At 47.6% G+C, this 22,879-nt stretch overlaps 1 protein-coding gene across 1 annotated transcript in view; it reads right to left on the bottom strand.

Annotated features, from left to right (window-relative positions):
* The window catches only part of Alk (ALK receptor tyrosine kinase), a 713,415-nt gene that overhangs the window by 67,390 nt on the left and 623,146 nt on the right, over positions 1-22,879 (bottom strand). Inside the window, exons 10-11 of the mRNA XM_051169801.1 lie at positions 12,523-12,617; positions 12,228-12,356 (exon numbers count right to left, since the gene is read on the bottom strand). Of these exons, the coding sequence (XP_051025758.1) occupies positions 12,228-12,356; positions 12,523-12,617 (224 nt within the window). The remainder of the gene's footprint in view (positions 1-12,227; positions 12,357-12,522; positions 12,618-22,879) is intronic.

Here is a 22,879-nt window from a genome sequence, read left to right as displayed (position 1 = left end):
ACATCAACAAGATGAGACAGGGTTCCTACGTCTTCCTTAGAAACTGGCCCATGGTTTCCTTGGTGGACAAACAGCCATCAGAGACAGTCCACTGTCCTAGATTGCTCAGAAAGGTTCTTCCTATATTCCTATCCACCTTCTGCTGTGTCTTGGCACGTATCACATGTCACGGTCAAGACCTTTAGGCCTTATGAGTTGCTGGTTTGTAGAGAACCGTGATATGTTTGGGTATGTATGAGTGTATGTACACTTGGCATGAGTGTACACTGGGGTAAAGGTGGGATCCTAGGGAGATCCTCCCCTTTCAGTCATGGGCTAGAAACAAAGCAGCTTCTAGGAAGCATACAGATAGGCTATGAGAACTTGGTTAGTTGGCTGACTTCTATTATTCTAAGCTTAAACAGAAGTTAAGAGCCAAAAATCTTTCCCTAGGCTGCATGCCTAGCTTTAAAGCCTTGGACCCCAACGATAGTAAACAAAAGGATTTTCCTGATACACTTGAAGTACCCTGAAATTTTCTTACTTAATACTTACTTAGTACACATGTACACATACCACAGTTGCCTGCCACTGTTGCTTCTGTCCCTTAGCTGGCTTTCTTTCCTCCTTAGCATGTGACTGTTGGAAAAGAAATCTGGATACTAGAGTGGTCTTGCTAGTTGTGTTAGGTCTCTTCTGTTCATGGCCTTATGTCCGGAGTCTAAGACAGTGCTAGATACACAGAACATGACACATGGGTCTTTGTGAGATGAAACCCAAAATGGAAACAAACACAGCAGAAAAAGGAGAACAGGTCCCACCCCTGCTCCCATGCCCATTTGAGTGTTTAAAAGGGAGAGATCATGAACACTGAGGGGCCCTAGACTTTGGCTCTTAGCTTCTATGCAAGCGAACAACAACAGAGGCCAGCCGACTGCGTGAGTTCTATATGGCATATAGTCTATCTATATGCTTGCTAGAAGCTTTGTTTATTGCCCACAACTGAAAGAAGGTAGGTCTCTTTAGGACCTCACCTCCACCCCAGTACACTCAAGCAAGTGTACATACACTCATACGTATCCAGACATATACATAATCAACATGCCACCTTTGAGAAAGCCCTGCAGTATGAAGCCTTAAGCAGTGGGCTCTACTACTCACCCAGTGGCTGGTGGGCCAGATCATTTGATGGGCAGAACGGACTTGTGAGACAGAGCAGAGTCATAGGCTGGTTGGGAAGAGAGGAATCATCCTCTTTCGTAGGTCGCTGCACTGACTAATGTGGAGGCTTTGCTATTGATCCTCAGGCAGGGTGCTAGATAACCCAGAGCTCTGCCTTATTTTCTTTACACGCTAACATTAGTTCCAGAGTATGATCATTAAACCTGCCAGTCACTTACTAAAACAATAATAATTAGATGAGCAGATTTGCTTTCACCTTCTTGTGAACTCACAGTCAATATCCACTCTTAAAAACAAATCAGGCTTTTCTGGTCCAGTCACCTGGAATTTATTTGGAAAAAAATCATGGAGAAAGTTCAGGTGTTTCCATAATTTCTAAGATCTGGACAAGTTTTGGAAGACCACAGACCCTCTGTCAACCAATTTTGATGAGAAGGTTCATATGGGGCAATCCTTTAGGATCCCTGCACAAATAAATGTAATACTTGTACTTGAAAATAGGTCATCGATTTAATGGACTCTAAATGCACAATACTCTCCCTTCTTGATTTAAAAAAAATTGGTTAGAGTCGGGCACAGTGACTCTACAGAGTCGGGCAGGTGGATATCTGTGAGTTCAAGGCTAGCCTGGTCTACAAAACAAGTCCAAGACAGCCAAGGCTACATAGAGAAACCCTGCCTTGAAACAAAAACAAAGTGGAAAATTTGTTAGATTTTAGTGGCAAGAAGCTAGAATTTTCTTGGAATTTTAGAAAGTAAAAGTACACGCACACAGAATTCACACACACACACACACACACACACACACACACACACACACACACACACACAGTATACAGCCCATAGTCATAAATTTGCCCAGCAATTTTGGTTTTTACATTTCATTAACAAAGTTAACAGTATCAAATCATTTCATATGAATATTTTGTTTTATATCCTTGATCACTGCTAGAAATGATCTTATTTTCTCACTATAACAACCATCTCTGAGAAAGAACCTTGGTATTTGGGCCCCTTTGCCTGCCCACCATCCTGGTGTTGTGTGGCACTCAGGAGGTACTTTGGGCATAGGTAAATGCCACGGAATGCTAACAGACACTTTTGGGGCAGAGCCTGGGAATTCTGTCAGTGTGCTTTCAGGTGTGGCTCCTCTACCATGAACGACACTGTAGGTGGCTTTGAGCTGGTCTCCATCAGAGGTTCATACCTGTGTAACCCTCTTCCTTTGAGGGTGAGTGAGACCCTGAGCTCTCTTACCAGCAGAATATACAAAGGTGGTGGGATGCTATTTTCAAGATTACAACTCCTGTCTTGGTGGCAGATTCTTTTATTCCCTCCATTTGTCTTTCCCCGCCCATGCCACATTAAGGAGGCAGGCTGCCAAGGTGAGCAGGCACTGATGGTGGCCTCTAGATGGTTAGGAACTAGGGTTCTCAACCCCACCAACCAGAAACTGTTAGCAACCTGGTGGGATTGGGTGAGACTCCTTCCCCAGCCAAGCTTTCCGATGAGGTCTCCACAGAGCTGACCTGAGCTGGCTTCCTCCTCACAGGCAGTGACACACGTGTGCTGTCTAAGGCTGATAGACTCAACAGCACTTGGCTTCAAAGTACTGGGCCATCCTCACAAAGTCCCGTGCCCATAGCAAGGCTTTTGTGTCAGTCCGTTCCCCTCAGGGAGGCTCTGCCTGGGCCTAGTTCTGTCCTCTCCTCTCAGCTTCTCTGTGCCTCAGCAATGCTGAAGGCGGTTCTAGCTGGCGTTTCTTTTTCTCTTGGCAGGGGAGGGGCAGCCAGGGAAGACATCTTGGTGTTTGTCCCAGAGTTGCGCAGTCTACCTCCTGGCCCAGATGAAATTGCAAAATACAACACTTTTCTGTAAAGGTCACTGCAGCTTTAGTGTAACAAGAGAAGAGGACGCAGGGGTGGGCTCTAGGCTGAGGCAGCGAGTCTGGGAGGAAAATGATGATTAAAATGGACTTCCTAAACAAGCGCTTACTGTGCACTGATGTAGGGCCTTTGTGTTCTGCCAGTCGTGAGCTAAATGATCTTAATCAAGGCACGCTGAGCCCAAAGCTCTTGGATCGTTTATTGTCTCCCACTTATGTAACCTGTCACTGAAACAAATGGGGAAAACAACGTGTTTTCTCAAGGCCAGCTGGGAGAGAGGATGGTGCCTCCTGACTGCTGCTTGGAGCGGCAGCCTCGGCCCTGATATACCTTAAGTATTTTGCTAGGAGCTCATAATTTTCCCACCCCAAAGTACTGGACCAAGGCCTCACTGGGACCTGTCAGGGTGGAGTGGGTGTGTCTCCTAAAGTGGCAGCCTAGAAATCCTGCTCATTTGCTCCCTTCTCTTCTTCATCCTTTTTCTTCTCCTTTTTTTTTTTTTTTTTTAAACACAAGGTGTCATGTAGCCTAAGCTCAAACTCACTCTATCCGGGAGGATGACCTCTGCCGTGCAAGTGCTGCGATCGCAGGCAAGTACCACTGTATCTAGTTGATGACCTGCTTTCTGGGAACTGCGTTTCTTAGAGGAAAAAGTTGATTGGTTCATTAGAGGAAAAAAGTTGATTGGCTCAGGATAATGTGCAATGCACCATCTGGGGCAGGATGAGGTCAGAGCTGCGTAGTGGTGGCGAGGCACTTGTCCTAATTCGATATGGGAACAGTGGTTTGCTATGGGGCCTGTGCGGACCAGCTCTGGCTGTACAGTCCTCAAGAGCAGTGCCTGGCTTGTCCCCAGCCACAGGCCTTAGCACAGTGTAGGTGCCCAGTGAAGGCTTGAGCCATTGAAAACACAGGCTCTTCCAGGATTGGGTTTCAGGGGAGGCAGTGTTACCTTGTGCACTACATGAGGAACTGAGGGCCCCTGAATGGAAAAAGAAAACAGCTGATGAAAAAAGCCTTCTGCCTTGATGCCTGTTGGCAGTTGGGTAGTATTTACCATCACTCTGAGAGGCATGGGTGCACCCTGACCCTGTAGAGAAATGGTAGGGCGAGTCATTTACCTTCTGAGGCCCCACTTTCCTCAATCCTAGGGTAGAAAAAGTTAGAAAGGCTCACTAGAGTTCGGACACCCTTCTGAACCTTTGATATGTATCAACTTACATGGTCCTTATGGAAAACCTATGCGATATTACTGCTAATAATGTAAAAAGAAAACTAATTCATGAGTATGTTTGGTCTGCTTGTGGGTTGGATCTGCACATTTGTCCACATGTGTGTGGGGATCTGAGGTTGACATGGGACTTTATCTACTGAGGCTGGGCATGAAGCTCACTATTTTGGCTGGTCTAGCTGGCCAGCTTGCTCCTGGATCCTCTACCTCCAGATGCTGGGATTACATGTGGGCTGCCACACCTCCCCGGCTTTAATGTGGATTCTGAGGACCTGAAGCCATGAAGCAAGCTCCTTTGCTGTGGAGTAATCCTCCTAGACTTATAAAAACAGGCGAGGCAGAAAGAGAAGGAAGTTGCTTAAAGTGGCCGGCATCGCTAGGATTTAGACCCAACATTTTGTGCTTAAGAACTGCGTTATCTGGGGTCTGAGGAAGTGGTTCATTTGGTAAGGTACTTGTCTAGGAAGCGTAATCATGTGAGGCCACACCCACAGAATCTATGCTCGCAAAAGCCAGATGTGGTGGTGCGTGCCTGTAATACCATGATGCTGAGAGAGGAGGTGGAGAGTGGTGGATCTTGGTAAGTTCACAGGCCTGGCCTACATGGTGAAATTCCAGGCCAATGAGAGACCTTCTCTCAAAAAACAGAGGAAGGTGCCCGGGGGCTGATACCTGAGGTTGTCCTCTGGCTTCCACACATGTTTGTTATGAAGTCATGAACACACATCCACGTGAACCAAATGCATGTATTCACATGCACACGCGCGTGCACACACACATACACACACACGTGCACACACATGCGCACAGAGCACAACTACGCTATATTTCTTTCTCAAGCACTGTCCATCCTCAGAGGTCTTCAAGCACAAAAGGAGGGAGAGACGCTTTGTGGCCTTACTATCTGCAGTGCTGTCTGAGCTCACCGGAAGCCTGCGGGGTGCATGGGGTGCAGCGGTGGTCTGCAATGGTGGGGCTTGCTATATAGACACGAGCCAGAGCTCAGATGTGCGGAATGCACTGAGAAGCTCCTTCTAGTGAGTAGGATGCTTTGAATCCAGTCTTTAGTTTCATGCAATTACTGTCAGCAGGTTCCCTTCCTTGGGCACCAAGCAGATCCTGGTCATTAGAGTTGGCCGCCACCTGGGGGTGTTGACTGGCTGCCCCAGCATGCAAAGCGTCTTCCACTGAAAGCAACTTGTTGATCTCAAGAATGGGAATCATGAATCACCTCTTTTCCTCACAGCCAAATAAAGAGGGACTCGTTAACCCAGAGGGTGCTAAACCTGTATATTGACTAGGAGCCCCTGAGCTTTATTAAAACAAATACTTTATACATAACAACTATTATGATTATTCTAAACAGGTGATAACCTAAAAACCAGGAAAAGACAGGACCTACAGCACAGGATTCAAAAGCAGGGAAGTAGACCTGGGCAATGTCTGGCCTTTGAATAAGTGGCAAAGACTGTGTCTATGACACTCTTTCTACCACTCCTTAAAGGGCTACTCCCCAAAATGAGTGGGTGTTAGTGGGGGTGTACCAGTGAAAGCTGGGTGCATGGAGGAGTATGCCAATGAGCTTCAATGACTGGCCTTCTTGTGTGCAGGGCTGTACTGTCTGCCTAATCTTACGTGTTGATGAAGAGGCAGGTGTATTCTGTTTAAGCAAAAACTAATACAACAAATGTGGGGTGTTTCTTAATAGCAAGATCTTCCTAGATGACCTTTCCAACACCAGGACCCTTCTAAGATCGCTTTACTCCAGTTTTTATTTATTTATTTATTTTTGCTTTACTCCAGTTTTGTTCTTCTAGGTATTATATGGCTTAGGAATTGTTGCTTTTTATGTGAGTCTTAAGAAATAGATCTTTAAGCCATTTAAAATGTATAATTTGGGGCTAGTCACTTAATCTCTGTAAACCTGAGTCTCTAAGGGGCCAATATCAAAGCAGCAACAAGTGAGATGGGCAGCCACACCGCTCAGCACAGCTCCTGGCTCCCAGCATCATTCAGAGAACAGTGGCTATTATTGCTGTAGGATGCCAGACCTCTGCTGATGAAAGATGGCACCTGGAAATATGCTCTATGACTCTGACAGCACCTCACCACCTTCTGTAGGTCGTGGATCCTCATCTGTAGCCTCTGCTAATGAGCCATTCCTGGAGGGCTTGAGAAATGTAGATTTTCTAACCTCCCATTTCAGATATCTCACAGGGATGCAGGAGCCCGGAGATCTCTGTTTTCAACGGGCAGCACATATAGGCAGCCTCTCCCAAAGAGGAGGCCCTGACCAAGATGTGGTGAGGATGTTTCTAGAGTGGGTAAGTCCCTGAGAAGGTCAACGATTAGGCATTTATGGAGAAGCTGCTACAGACAAGAGTTTACCCAAGATCCTAACATGGGTATCCCCCAAGGTGAGTGGCCCCTCTTGGTCTCCTGTCCTGTCTTGTGACATTCTCATTCCTTGGGACTCCCTGCCTCCCAAACTAGTTCCCAGGGAAGAGCCACAGCTAAAGATGGGAACTTGGCTCTTCCCATCCCAGCCTGCCAAGGGGTGGGGGTGTTGTCTATAACACCAACAAGGGAAGAGGCAACAGGATCAAAAGGGAAAACATGATTCACTAGTGGGGTGTGCCACTATAGTGTGCTCCAATAGTGAACTTGGTCCAGCCTGTAGGTTCTGAGTACAGAATGCTCTGAGGTACACAAAGACACCTCCCCACCCCTGCCCCACTGAATGAGAAGACAGCTCTGAAGGAGGGGCTGGGCCCTGAGAAGACTCCTTTCCAACAATGCCGTCATCCCCAGAAGGTGTGCTGGGTGCATAATGGCTCTAGCTACAAATTCTATTAACTCTGATAGTTATTCTGAGAGAATGGATAATGCATTTAGCAGAAATAGACCCAATCAATTTGTATGAGACACATCGAACTTTCTCATTGGAGTTGGCATCTGTTCTTGAATCATAGGAACACGTGTGGAGATGGACAGTCTGTCACCATGATTTCCAGGCACATTAGCTCAGCCATGGGTTAATTGGAGAGAAGGGCCAAGGAAAGATATGGCTCCCTTACTCCACATTGCTTCAGCCTCGGAATTATGGGGCTGGGAATGGGAAGAGACTGGAATGATTTAAACCTTGACACACACACACACACACACACACACACACACACATACACACATACACTCTCTCTCTCTCTCTGTACACACACACATACATGTGTATGTGCAGATGCACATGTGTGTACTTATGCACGTGCACGTGTATGTATACAGATGCATGTACACATGTGTGCATGCATGTGCACGTGTGTGTACATGAGTGTGGGAGCCAGAGGTCAGCCTGTTTCTTAGGTGCCTTCCATCTTGTTTTGCCAGGCACTCACTGATCTGATGTGGTTGGCTGGCCATCCAGCCCCAGGACCTCCCCAGTGCTGGGATTGTCAGTGCGCCCAGCTTTTTAAAACGTGGGTGCTGCAAATTGAACTAAGGCCCTCATGCCTCTGTGGCAAGCACTTCATGAGTCATCTCCTCAGTCTCTTAAACCTTGACTGCTGAGCAACAGTCCTGTTTTCACAAGAGCCTCTGCCCTAAGAGCCATCCTGGTGCGTTTGCTGGCATGCACAGACCATGCAAAGGCCCTGTGAGGCTGAACAGGCCCAGGACCACGGTTAGTGTGAACTAGCCAGGACAGAGCATGGAAGGTTCTGACTCCTAGAACCTCCGTGAGGAATACATAAACATACATATTTAAATTTATATGTATTGCAGGAACATATAAATATTTATTATATATAAAAGACAAATACATATATACAAAATCATCATTATGTGTGTTTATGTATGTGTATGTGTGTATATGTGTGTGTGTGTGTGTGTGTGTGTATACCTTTGCTTCTATGCAGGTCATACGTTAACTTTCAGGACTTGATTCTCTTCTTCCATCCCTGGGGGGTGTTCCAGGGATCAAGCTGAGGCCCTCATGTTTGCACAGGAAGTGCCTCTCCTAGCTGAGTCATCTCACTGGCCCAGGCTTCTACAGCTTTGCTTTTCTCCCTCTTTGTTCAAGATGCATACTTAGAAGTGCTAAGCAAACCCATGGCCAGAATTGGAAGAGGCAAGGTTGTAATTTTTTTGGGGGGGGATCAAAACTCCAAAACTGTGGCATTGGGTCCTGCCTATTCTACAGCTGAGCTCATGGTAGAGGGGAAGGGGATCAGGACCCTGGAGCTTTCAAATCCTCAACTGGACTTCAAAGGGAGAGAGTATGGGATTGCCTTGTGGCACCTGCTCAGCTGCAGCATCATCTGTTACCACCAGGGACAGAGATAGAGGTGGCGAGAATTAGGCATGGAAGGAGAGGGAGAAAGAGAAGAACTTGACTCTGTAGCCCTAATTGCATTAGCCCAACCATTTGGTTAGCCTAATTGCATGTGCAAAGCTGACAAACGTAATTTCCCGGGACTTAATACCCACCCCATTTTCTCCTCCAGCTTCTTCATCCGATTAGCTAAAGTGACTCAGAGGCTTCCGAGAAAGCACCACCTGGGCAGGCTTTTTCCCTGGCCCTGGGCTGGAGGCTCCCCCTGGCCCACTCAGTCTCCTAGAGTGAGCCTGAATGCTTGTGGGGACACAAGGAGTTTTGGGGAGAGCACTGACACCCTCCCCGTTTTGTTTGGCTTTTGTGTTTACTGACTGCCTGGAGGAGAGCCGAAATGCCGCCCGCCCCTCCTGTTCCAACTCAGTGCAAACTGACAGCACTGAACTTTGGAGAAGAAATCTTATTATCTTGTCGCCTTCATTCTTTGTCACAGGGCCTGGAGCTGGCTGTTTACTGCTCACACAGGGGCTCTTATCTGGGACTGTCCCCCTACCCACTTCCCACACAGTGCTTCTCTCTCATTGGAGATCTCTCTGCCAGCAGCAGCTGAGCTGGTGAAGAGAGATAGACTTTGGGTGCAAACCCTGGTACTCCTTCCTAGCATACTCATGGGCTCTCCTTCCATCTTTCCTTTTCTCCCTTCAATAGGAGTAAAAGTAACTACCCCTGGGCAGTTAGGAGGGCAAGCCCGACTTGTAAAAGAAGCCTAGCTCAATCACAGACATAGGGGAGGGGAGTGGGGGGGGGAGTGGGAGGGAGGAATGGGAGAGACAAGGGATGGGCTAACAACTAAGATGTAATATGAATAAATTAATAAGACATTAAAAATAAATAAATAAGTAAAACTTAAAAAAAAAAAAAAAAGAAGAAGCCTAGCTCAGAGGCGGGCATTGTCTGAGTCCCACTCCCTGTCCTTTCTTCTCTCTACTCTCTCCACTCCCTTATCATCCCCCCTCTTTCCTTCCCATCCCCCCTTTCCCCTCCTTCCTCCTCCTTTTGCCTCTCTTTGTGTCTTTCTCCTCCCACGCAGAAGCTCTGAGCTTGGATCAAGGCAGACATTGCAGACAATGCCTTGCTGGCCCACCAGCTACTATCCTACCCTGTGTCAGAAGCATCAGAGCAGCCAATACTGCTTAGCCCCCTTCCCTGCCATGGCGCACACAGGGATGGGTGTAGGGAGCTACCACGCCGGTGTGTATGCTGGGTGATTACTACTGAGTGGACGTGCCCTGTTTTTGCTTTTCCAGGACCCCATCTCCTCTCCCCTGCTCTGGTTAACTCGTTTGTCTCCCTGCCCTCTGCAGACTGTAAGTTCTTTGCGCTCCGTCCTGGTGCTGTGCCGTACAGCGAAGCCGAGCACCCTGTGGGTTGCAGAAGGAAATGTGCAAGGGCGGAAGTTGGGTCTGGATGGAAGCCAGGTGGGTCCTGGGCTAAGTAGGCCTGCTCCTCCTGACCATAAGGTTAAGTCCAGGCACTCAGGAGGCACGTCTGTGACCAGAGGCCTTCGTACCAGAAGTCTTGCCCTGCACCTTCAATACACACTTAGCAGAATCCACACTGAGATGGGATCAGGGACCCAGTGATGGTGGAGACAAATGCCTCATGCACTAGAGCACATGAGGGGAGGAAGGGTTGTGGGAGCTGAGTGCCTTTTCTTTCATCCTAAGCAGCTCCTGATGTGGCACTGGGCTCTTGGGAAAATGATGACTCCTTATTCAGTGTCCTAGGAGCAGTGATCCAGGGAGCCTCGCGGTCATTCTTAGACATGTGTGGGTCAACTTCCTCTTCTTCCCTCTGACTTGCACCCAGTTGCCTGTCTAGTCCTGAGGTTATGTTACTCAGCAGGGCATCCCGGTGTTTAAGCTGGAGTCTTCACCAGGCCTTCAGGCGGCTTTTTGCTTCTAATTCTGTTTGGAGATGGTGGGGAGTCACGGCCCTTTACCAGGTTCCACGAGATTTCATTTGTCTGAGTGGCCAATGGGCCTTTATTAGTTATCATTTCTGGGACAGTGGGAGTTATGTGGCAACGAAACCAGACTTAGGCAGGGTGGGCTGCTTCTTAAATGCGGGTTGCAGTGGCGTGGCTGAGGACATCAGAGATGGATCAAGCTTCCAGAAGCCTACCAATCAATTAGTAGATGTTTCTGGAGTTCCTGTTGGTGGTGAGGCCAGGTGAGGCGGGGCTGCCACCTCGCTTGCTTAGCAAGGGAGGTGTGGCTCCCTTCCTGAAATCTGTGGATTTGCAGGTTGCACAAATGTATCACAAGGCAGTAAACATAGGTGAGTCCCCTGCTGTGGGCAGCAGGAAGGGATGCTGAACGGAGAAGGCAGAAGATTTCTCATCCAGGCTAGGTATTTCCATGCGCCATGGCAGCTAGTGAGAAATTGAGTGCCCCAGGCACTCCCACGTAGGCCATGGGACAGGTGGAAAGGTTTTGGGGAGAGGGAAGGAGACCCACCCCCTTTTCTCAGCTTGCTAGCTGGCCAGATCAGGTAGGGATCAATAAGGAGTAAGGAGCAATTCCAAGCAGCCTTTGTCTTCTTTCCAAAGACGAAGCAAAACTAAAATTTAGCTAATGAGAAGAGAGCTAACAATTCAGGTGTCAAAGCTACAAGCCTCTAATGATTGTGTACTTTGCATAGAACCAGGATTCTACTTGTAAGTAGAAATTACAGATTCATCATACAACAGGATGCAGTGGACTGTGTGCTGTACCTGCTTCTCATGGGAGAAGTACCCGTTACTCATGTACCAAAGCCCTCAGACTCTTTGGGGACCTCAGGGGTTCATGAGTGGGGATTAGGAACCAAGGCCCCTGGTGCATGCATGTGCGTGTGTGTGTGTGTGTGTGTGTGTGTGTGTGTGTGTGTGTGTGTGTGTGTGTGTGTATACAAACATGTATGCAGAGGGCAGAGGTTGACGTCAGATGCCTTCTTTTACAACCCTACCTTATTTATTAATACAAGGCCTTTTACTTAATATAGAGCACACCCATTCAGCAAGACCAGCTGCCCACCAAGCTATAGGGATCCTCCTGGCTTCATCTGCCCAGTGCTAAGACTATAGGTGTGTGCCAATATTATTGGTTCTTTACACGGGTACTAGGGATTTGAACTGGGCACTAGGTACTACTGTGTATTAGAGCTTGCATGTCAAGCACTTTACAGACTGAGCCATCTCCCTTGGCCCCTGAAGGAGAAGCACAGGGTGGCATTAAACTTACCGTCTTCCTGCCTTCGCCTCTATAGCATTTGCCTACTGGTGTGTGTCATAACAACTGGCCATAGCCTGAGCCTCCCCATTGTGTTTTGGGTCTCCCCAGGTGTGAAGTTGCTCTTTTGTATACTTCCAGTAATTGCTGTTGCTTAGGTGATGAGAGACCCGCACAGCTTTTTCCCAGGGCTCCATAACAGAGGTGGTGATGCCTTTCCTGGAGACCAACCATTTTCTTCTAACCACGGTGCTCACCCTGGCCACAACACAGCCCATTCTTCTGCCTTCTGGAGCGAGAAAAGATGCTGTTTAAATGTGAAAAGTCGCCTGGGAAAGACTAACCCTTACCTGTAGGGTCAAAGACGGGAGTCGGTCCTGATGTGTTTGCCCAGGATTTTGGCTCCTTGTGTGGGTTTTTCTCAAACAGATTTCTGGATTTGGGTGCTGCATTCAGGGGAATTTTATCCTCCCCACTGACTGGAATAGAGAAGAGTGAGAGCCAAGTTAGGTGGAGTCATTTCCATGGAGAGATATGAGGGTATAGTGAGGAAGGAAGGAGAGGCAAGATGGCTAAGACTTGGGGGTCTAGAGGTGAGACCATGGGTCATTGGGTTAGAAGAACAAAATGCCAGGGTAAACTCACTGGTGAGGTAGCAATCGAGGCTGACGGAGACATTGTCAAATGCCACTGTTGCCCTGGATCCTGGACCCCACCATGTGACAATCTGCAGCCAGAATCTGTGTGATGTCAACAAGAACGTGTGTTAGGAAGCACTAGGGGAGGTCAAGTCCTGGGACTCAGTGTTTAGTTTGATGGGCTCTACCCGATCCCAAAGCATAGGTCAGAGGGCAGGGCTCAACCTTTCCCGACTTCCACTCCTCCATCACAGAGCATATCTCTTCCTGATGGGGTGCTCCATCATGACTAAGACAGATGTGAGGCTTTTAAAGCCAGTTTGGAGCTTTGGGCTTGGGAGACTCTTGCTTTCTGGGCATGCATGGTAGGTAGAGATGAGTGGGCATGGCATCCTGCTCATGCTCAATGGGTGGGCTGTAGTCAATATTCAGATGTTAGCATACTTTTCCATGGCACTGACTGATATAGGACCCCTCAGTGCCTCTGTTGCTTCTGGCAACTGGACCCTTGACGCAGCTCTAGCCCATTAACTGGCAACTCAAGGGTTAACTTCTTGCACAACAGAGGCCCTGAGCGTCATGTGTCTTGTCCAGTATCAGTTGCTGTTTTCCAAGCATTTGTTAAATATTAGATGGTTGACTGTTTCCTCCAGGGAAACAGTAATCAAGCCTCAGTGGGTCATAAAGTATCCATAGTAACTCAATGAGATTGTATTTCTTTCCAGCTTTTTCATGCCTTAGAGGGTCAGGTCCTCTGACTATAGTCAGGGAACGCTTTAGACTGAGATAAACAAAAGGATGCCTTGGATTCATTTATTTCCTGGTTTGTTTTCTTGGGGAAATCTCCTTCCTGGAAGACTGCTGTCAGTCAACCACCCACCCACGACCCCCCTTTCTGCTGTAACGTGACTATGTCCCGAGAACCCTGAAGACTCTCCAGATTTCAGACAGTTGATCCAGAATGACCCGAAGAATAGTGAGCCGTCTCTGGCAAGGATGTGAAAATAGTGAGAGCGGGAAGCCCTGGTTGTCAATCATTGGATGCATGCAGTACATGTGGTTATATAGCTACACATCAGGATGCTAATCTATAATAAAAAAGAATGGACCAGGAGACACGCTGTAAAATAGATGCCTCTCAAAAGCATTATGCAAAGCTAAAGAAGGCAGACAGTAAGTTAAAGACCTCATATTGAGTGATTCTCCATATAGGAATCGTCTGGAATAGGCAAATCTGTGGAGACAGGGGGCAGATTAGTGGTTGCCTGGGGCTAGTGGTGGAAAAATACTGACTGCTAACTAGCACGAAGCCTCATGTTGAGGTGATGGAAATGTTCCGAGTCTGGGTCGTAAGTATTCTTTGTAGAATTCTAGAAACTTGCAGAAAGTCATTGACTTGCATGCTTAAAAATGGGTAAATGTTATGGCATGTAAATTATAGCTTGCTAAAGCTGTTGAGGAACAAGGAGAGAAAGGGGAGAGATAGAGAAAGAGGGAGGGAGGGATGAGAGATGACGTAGAGAAGAGAGAAAGATCTATCTTTCTAATCTACCACACACACATAATCTATCTACACACACATAATGTTTATACATTTGGGGGAGGGAAGTACAGGCTGAGAGGAAGAAGTGTGACGGGGAAAGGCCTTCTGTTCCTCTGGACCTCAGCTCAGCAAGGGAGTGATGTTTCCCTGTATGGTCAACCTTGGCCACATGCAGCCATGGCCCAACACAAATTATAAGCTTAATTACAAGGTTCTGAGATTCTTTTAATGCAATTGTTCTTTTGTAACTTGATTGCACTTTTCTTTCGTGTGAGCTTTGTAGAGTGTCCTGTCCCGATGAGACAAGGTGGGAACATGCCTGTGCCATGAGTTGCAACCACGACTGAGCATGTCACTTTGGCCAACGCTTAGAAGGGATAGATGGTGGCTCAGTTCTTTCTGGCCAGAGGACAGTTATTTCTCCACTGGAGAAAGGCCTTGAAGTCGGAAGCGAGGTCTTATCTAAGCAACATGTTTGTTGCCAACTATTCTCAATTGCTCTTCTCCCACATCTGCCTGTGCCTTCATCTGTCTTGAGAGACCTAGTCACACAGAACTCTTTCTGTGTAAATGCCACAATTAGAGAGCCCAAATGCTTTTTTGTTCTAAAGGAGAAATGCCTGTTCAAGGCTACTCTTTACTAGACAGCGAATCTGAGGCTAGCATAGACTACATGAGAATCTGTCTCAAGAGAAGAAAACAAAACACCCCAAACCAAACAGCAACAAATGACAAGGGTACCCACTTTATTATTGTAAAGCTACTCAAAAGTATGACTAGAAAGAATCACGGTCTTTGGTTGGGAGTGTGAGATGCCGTGCACTGGGAATTGATCCCATGGCAACACACATTCTCACTCTCCTCTGAGTCATCCTCCGCTTACCCATCACCCACAGGCTGAGGAGCCAGGTCACATGCTGATTTCAATGCTAAGCTCCAGCATCAGTATGCCTTCCTGAAGGACTCCAGGTGGAAGGAAACAAATGACTGTGCACCTAATGGGGCAGGGGGAGGGCCAAGATCCCCTCAGTTCCCTCCAGAGGCCCCAGAGGAAACCTCCAGTCTCCTTACTTGCTCTGCTTCTCCCGCTTTCATCCTTCATGACTGAGAGATTAGAGCTGCAAAGCTTCCCAGCGGGCAGCCACCGGGCCTTTTAGCATGAACTGGATGATGTAAGCCAGAGGTGGAAGACCTTCTGAGTACAAGAGTCTCCAAGGCATTCAGTGAGATGATGGCATTGGAAGCTGCTGCTTAAAAGGTTTTAACGGACACTGGGAGTTGCCCATATTTTGTGTCGGGGACACTGAGGACAGGCAGGGAAGACTCAGTCAGATGGCGCCATAAACACATGTCATGAGGTATGGGGACAGGTGGGCCAAGTGTAGATGAAGGCCAGACAGAGGTGGCAGGTATGGGCAGGACAGAGGTGATGTGGAGGTAACATGAGAATGGGGTCTGGAGCAGCAGGCGATGATGGGGCATGGCACAACGAGCCTAATTCTAGGGGGTTGTCTTCTATGCGGGAACTGGCCAAGGGATGTGGTGGGCACTAGGACAGCTGCGATTTGGCCTTCTCTGCTTTGAATGCTGCCTGGCTGGGCGACTCCAGCAGAACCATAGAAGAGGCTCTGGTAGCCCCTCCCTGCTGGAGACCAAGGCTTCCTATGGGCTCTGAGTCCTTCCAGTCCAGTTGCTTTTTTATGGCCACTTTCCCAAAGATACAGACACCAGGTGATTCCTCGGAGTGAGCTGTGGCCTCGGGCCTTCGGTTCTACATGTACTCTTGAGTACAGGCAGAACACTCCGGGACTGATGGGAACAAGGTCCTTCTGTGGCATAGCACTGCTAACAGACCAACGCACAGGTCACCCTGCTGGCCCTACCGACACTTTCACTCTGGATGGGGAGGGAAATGGCATCTCCATGGCTAGTAAGAGCCTCCCTTTTCGCTAGTGGGACATCCAGTTAAGGAGAAGGCAGAATAATCTTTTGGAGGACCCTCCTGCTTTCTGGAAGCCTAGCAGGTAGGCCTCCCCCTTCTTTGGCTGTGTGGTAACTACCAGGTCTGTTTGGTTCTTTCTGTTTCTTCAAAGTAGATTTGGGATCGCAGGAGTTGATACTGGCTTTACTTTTTTTTTTTTTTCTTTTTTTTTGTCTAAACCACACTTGGCTAGAGGTCCTCTTGGCTCAAGCCTACTTTTGCTTAAGAGTGCACCCACCTTTCCATTTTGTGCGAGCTTTATGGACAGCCTGTTGAAAATTAGCCGAGGAGGATTCTGGGAGGTGGTCATTTGGGCCATAGGCCAGGTTTCCAGGAGGCAGCTCAGGAAGTGGGTGCTTCCTGTACTCACCCCACAGATCTTTGCAGAGGCCATGTAGATGCTGCTCACGCACAGCTCAGAAAAAAAAAAAAAAACGCACCGGCTCATTCAGGCAACAGACTGTTAATGGGCAGTGAATATGAGGCCTTATTCCAATCCTCCCAGCCTCGGATTGACAAACCTAATTAAGTTCACTTAATGATTCTAAGTAGCTGACAAAAAGGTGTGCGTCTGGATGTGGACGGAGGGAATAAGAAGGCTTTGGTGAGAGAGGAAAAAAATGCTGGCCGGTGAAAGAGGCATTTGATGGATGGGCACCAGAGCTCGGATTCCTCCCCTGGCCATTTAGTAGGATCCAGAAAAAGGGGAGGGGGTCCATTTTCACAGCTGGGTCTTATCTGGGAACTGGCTGCTTAGGCTAGAACTGGCAGATGCTGCAGAGAGAAAAACCACTTTCTCTGTTTCTTATTGCGCAGTTGATTTGTTCAGTAAAAGTCTTCTGAAATGGACTGTCGCAAGGCTGGGGTCGCGGTATGCATTTCTATTAGAATAATGTCTGCGATGGAAAAGCCTTGCCACATCCACCCCATTATCTGCATAATTGACTTCGGTTACCGGCTGCAGAGGAGGGGCTGGGCTAGCTGGGGGCCGCTGTGGATTCTCAGGACCTTTCCCGGGTTGGATCTGACCAGGCAATGGCTGGACACATGCTCGTACACTGTGACTCCTTGTGAATGGGCAAATGCCATGTTGAAGGTCAGGCTAAATTGGGCGTGTCTCTGCATCCCACGTAGCCCAAATCTCTGAGGTAATTTACCACCTCAAAACTTGGTTTCTTCTCTGGGCACAACACCAAAAGCAAGAGAGAAGCCAATACAGAGTTTCCAGGGCTGCCAAGGGTCAGAGAGTTCTTTCTTTCCCAACAAGGTTGGTTGTGGTGGGGGAGCCTTCTGGAAAGAAGGAAATTAATCTTCAGATGAACAGCATGGAGCTTTATAGAAACCCTTCCATATCCGCAGGGCAGGGCCTCCAATCCTTGGCCTTTTCTTTTGTTTCTTTCTATTTTCTTTTGTGTGGTGGATGCATTCATATGTGTGTATGTGGAGGCACAGGAATGCAGCAGGCATCCTGCTCTATCCTTCTCCCGGAGAAAGAGCCTCTTGCTGAATCTGGAGTTAGGCTGGTGGCCACCAAGTTCTCGTGATTCCCTGGACTCATCTGTACTCCCTATGCTGGGTTACAGGGTCCCAATGGCAGGGTCAGTGTTTTGCCTGGGTACTAGAGACTCAAACCCGGGTCCTTGTGCATGTGCAGCAAGTGTTCTTACCCACTGGGCCATCTTCCCACCCCTAACCATTGGCTTTCTATGCTCACTTTTGAGGACTGACACCTATAGGATTCTTGGGAAGGAGAAACCAGAGATGTCAGATAGGCAGAGAACAAGCTCCATCCACTAAGTTCCTTTTTTGCTGTCTCATTCCCTCAATCTGTGTCATATCTGTCACATTCTGATGTAGTGAGCAGGTTTAAAGGGGAAATACAAAGAAAGGGGACCCTGCTTTATGGAGCTCTGGCCCAGTGGAGGAGGTAGCGACAGACAAAAATGCTTGATCCATAGGCTTGGCTGTGCTAAGCCCTGGGTGAGAGCAGAGAGTAAAAGGGAGTTAAGGGGAGATGGAAGGAGATGGAGAAAAAGAGGAGGAAGGGTAGAAGAAGGAGGAGGAAGAGGAGAGAGAAAGAAAATGAGAACACCCATACCCACTCATACATACCCCTATCCCCACCCCAACTTGTACACTCACTCACACACGGAGCCATGCATGCAAACATTTACCAAAGGGAGCGCCTTTCAATCTCCCAGGTCATGTTTTCTGCCTTCTGTTGCAGAACTACCTGGCTCATTGGGTCTCATCTAGTATTATACACAGTCCAATGTTCAACAAGCCCTTGGGGACTACCGAGGCTGAGGAAGACCACCTTGGTTAGAAGGTACCAAAACCATCTCTCTTAAAGACTGGGCTGTCTACTCCTATGTCTCAGGACCTGTAGATCATCCCCACAATGACTTCTCTGCTTCTATCTCCATTGGTGTGTGACTTGGAGGGCTGAGATGGTACCACATATGGCATTATTCTAATACTGAAAGGACCCAGGAAAAGGATGGTGTGAATTTCCTTCTTCCTGAGAAGAACATATCTGTGGAGGTGAGCTAGTAGTCTTCCTTGCTTGAGGGCACAGAGTCTCAAAACACTGTTGCAGAGTAAGTCAGGGATACGGACTTGGCAGGACCCTGGGCAAAGCACAGGGGCTTAGTAGGTGCCATCTTAGTATTTCCACACTGCCTTTCTCTAGGATGAGAGCTTGTACTTCCTTGTTTCTGTTTCGTATTCTATTTTAATGATAACTCTGTACTTCCTTTGACAGCGTGACAAATCATCCTCTGCCTCAGAGCAAAGATCATCTGTCCCCATGTCATGAGTCAGACACTTGTGCCTGCAGTAGCCAGGAGCATAGATCACAGGCCTTGTCATTAGGAGTTGGAATATTGTGTAATTCATGTTGTTCAGTAACCGTGGGACTTCTGAACTTTCTTTTAGTTCTGACCCCTAGAGCGCTAAGGGAAGCCAGGGAACATGCTGGCTGTGAGTGGTGAGAGAAAAGCCAAGGGAGACTTTGGAGAAGGGATGTCTAGGAGCATGGCAGAGCTATGGGCAGAAGTGCACATGGGAGTGACACTGTGGTGTCATGAGGTGCCAGTCAGGCAGCTGGCATTGTGGGTCCAGGACTCATGTGGAAATGAAGATGTGTCAATCATTTGCTTGGAAATGAGGGTAGAAGTCATGTCAACAAGGCTCCTCCTGGAGAACAAAATACGTTTAGTTGGATTCTGCGTTGCTACAAATATCAGAAGCTCAATTATCCCTTAGATTCCAGACTTTGTGCCTAAGGGCGAAGGGTTGAGAACATAGGACTTCATTTTCACAAGCATTAAGAGTTATGAAAAACACACACACAACTGTTGACTTGTAAACTGAACTGTGAATGTTACAAAAAATCTTGAACAGATCGGAACATCAGTTATTATAAAGGGGGTTCATGTAGTGCCATTTTGAACAACCACCTCTTAAGCCAGGCACTCGGGCCTGATCTGCCTCAGTGCTCTGCCCTCTTGATCGTGGAAACTGAGCAATCAAAAGCAACAGCTTGTCCCAAACGTCACAGTAAATTAGCATTAAGAAATGGGATTTAAAGCTCAGAATGACTAATCTACTCCTTGCTCCAATGATCTGAGATATTTTCTGAGAAAAGAAACAGGGCCAGATCCTACCAGAGTTATGACTGTTTGATTTGTACATATTAAGACCTGGGTGCACACTGCACGCTGGGCCACCAGCCACATATAACAGCCTGGGTGCACATTGCTTGACTGGGCAAAAGCCATATCTTCTCCCTTCTCAGAGAGCAGCTCCTAAATTGTCCCTGAGCAACTTTTGAAAGGCAGCAGAAGCTGGGGCCTCTGCTGTAATGGCTCCCCAACTCCCCCTTTTTTGAGTTCCACCTTGAGACGCTAATCATTTCACATTTGGTTTTCCCAGGAGCCTCCACCAGACTCAAGGCCCCAGTGAGCCCAGTGGGCTTCATGGTTCTGTTACCTATACTCACAGCTCAAAGCACATGGCCTCATACAATTCTCTCTTGCTCAAGATCCCTACCCATAATCCCCTGACACAACCCAGTAACAACAGAAAAGTGTTTCTGGCTTCAGACCTTTGCTTGCCCTGATGCTGTCTCTAGAACAAATGACCTTGACTCTCACATTTTTCTGAGATCTGAATGTTTTCTAAGTCCCCCCATTCGAGTTGCCCTGACTGCTTGGATACTGGGATATCTTGGGAACCTGCACAACACTATGAGGTTAGGCTTCCACTGAATGCATGTATCCTCAATGCCATTCAGGTCCTGTACCTTAGCAAGAGGCTGGCCATATGCATGGATGGAGCTTAATATACGATGCCAACAATTTGACAGTCAATAATAACTCTCAAGATACTTCATGGCTTCCTGTCTTGCCACAAGAGACTTGGATCTATCAATTTATTGTCAGTGTCTTCCACAGTTACATATCAGAGTCATTTGGGGGAACTTCTTGAAGTTAGGGTTCCAAGCCTACAATGTGGTCTTCTGATCAGAGTCTTTACATATGGGGCACATGGGTTGTCTAGGTGGCAGCTGGAGAGAGCTTTCTGGCTCACAGCAACACTCATTCAGGTTGATGTATCTGAAGACTTTTTTTCTTTTTTTTAGCAGCCTTAAGCCTTTCCAAAGTACACTTTTCCTGCTTTTTTGTTTGTTTGTTTGTTTGTTTTTAGAAAAGAGAAAGCTTAGTGAGGAAGATTCTGGGATGATCTCTGCCAGAAAGGAAGAATTTGATGCATCATAAAATTTTGGGGAAAAAACCATTCACACCTCGGAATAGATCCTGGAATTGATTTCAGCTTTGAATTCTGAAGCTTGTGGAGATGTTAGCTGATCAGTTCCCAGAGCTGCTAATGGGGGAGCTGCAGTCTCAAGTGACACTCGGATGAGAGTCCACAGATGAGAGCTATGTTGCAGCTGGCTTCTTCTTCTTCTTCTTCTTCTTCTTCTTCTTCTTCTTCTTCTTCTTCTTCTTCTTCTTCTTCTTCTTCTTCCCCTTCTTCTTCTTCTTCTTCTTCTTCTTCTTCTTCTTCTTCTTCTTCTTCTTCTTCTTCTTCTTCTTCTTCTTCCCCTTCTCCTCCTCCACTTCTTCATCCTTCTCCTCTTCCTCCTCTTCCTTATTCCTTTCCCTTATTCTCCTATTTGGTTTCTTCTCCCTCGTCCTCCTCCTCCTTATTTTTAGTGCACTTTTCCCTTATGTGGCCACACAGATGGACTTCATTTCCCAGCATCCTTGAAGTCTGAACTCTAACTGGTGGAAAGTGAGAAGTAATAACTCACAAAAACTTCAAATGCCTCTCTCTATGCTTTTCCTCTACTGGCTAGCTGAATGCAAAGGATTGCAAGGCTGGAGAAAAGGCCAGAGCCCCAGTGTTTCTTGCATGCATGGACTCACCTCAGAAGGAACATGTGAGATAGCCCTCTCTCACTCTACTTTGAGTCTGTGGAATTCGCTAGGCCATCAACTCCATGCGTGTCTGCTGATGGAAGGAGACCCCCTGACTTTCTTCTTTAACTTGTGTCTCTGGATCACTATGTACTCTCATTGGACCACAGTTTTAAAGAAATCCTCCTTGTGGTGTGGTTGGCAGAGAGATGTCTCTTCACTGCACGCAGAGAGGTGAATTCTGGGAAGAAGGGCACCTGGACAGCTGCAATTTTATTAGATTCCATGCTGCTCTAGATTCCCAAACTCCCTTCTCCAGCACCCAGGCTCTGCCATGCAGCAATCTGTTTTCCTTGAAAACTAGGCTGTTTCTGAACATCTATGGGAGCCCATCACCTAGCCCTGGGTAGGCAGCAGATACTGGTTGGATAATAAATACATGATGCTTGGGTGATGATGAAGGTCGGCACCATTTCATCCTGAGAAGTTTAAAGGGATAATGTCTGGCTAAACAGGAGATGAGAGTGGAACCTGTGGGACCTGGGATTTCAATCTTCTCATCTGAAAGTGGATCCTAGTGGTCCAGTGGACCTGAGTGGACATCCTGTTCTGGAAAGGGGTATAGCCCCCTGGGCAGAGGAGCGTGGTGGTTGTGGGCAACCAGTGAGGGGATATTGGTATTAGTTCCAGCTGCCTGTCCAGCAGAGGGCAGCCAGTGCTGGCTTGTGAGACTGCATGGAGACACCCCCTCCTCCTAATCTGCATGCCTCTTTGATAGGGAGGGAGTAGAGTGGAAGCAAAATTGAAGAAAACAATCAGAAATCTGTGGAAGGGAGAGGGCAGGCAGGAGAGAAGAGACACAGAGCTAGTCCCTCTGGTGTGCAGTTTTAGGACTAGGCTTCCTCAGTGTCCCCCTGGCGATGAAGTTCATTCCCAACTATAGACAGGGAGAGTCATGAAATGTACAGCTAAGGGTCTTCATTTTTTGACTTTGTTAGATGCCGCACATTCATATAGTTGTAATTAGAAATCCCTGTCAGAATCTGTGCTTGGTTTTGGAGTGGGGGCATATGGTGTAGGGACAGGCAGAGGCATGCTAGAATGATGTCCTGAAAAGGCACAGGGAGGGGACACAGTAGCCTGCAAAGGAAGGGGGAGCCATTCTCTTTTGGTGTGGCTGTGCCCATTGGAGGGGTGAGGTAAAGAAGACAGGCGGAGTAGCCTGGATGGGAAATGTCATCTACAGGAGGTTGTGGTAGGGATTAAGAAGACAGACAATGCGCCCACAACACAGAGAAGAAGAGTTAGTGTTGGTTTTTAATGCACTAATTGCATGGCAATCTAGAACACAGCTCATCTAAGGTGTGTGTGTGTGTGTGTGTGTGTGTGTGTGTGTGTGTGTGTGTGTGTGCACTTG

This window comes from Acomys russatus, chromosome 1 (assembly GCF_903995435.1).
Source record: "Acomys russatus chromosome 1, mAcoRus1.1, whole genome shotgun sequence".
Classification (NCBI taxonomy): domain Eukaryota; kingdom Metazoa; phylum Chordata; class Mammalia; order Rodentia; family Muridae; genus Acomys; species Acomys russatus.
Note: the sequence above shows the minus strand (reverse complement) of the source record. Positions and strands in the feature narration are given on the sequence as shown.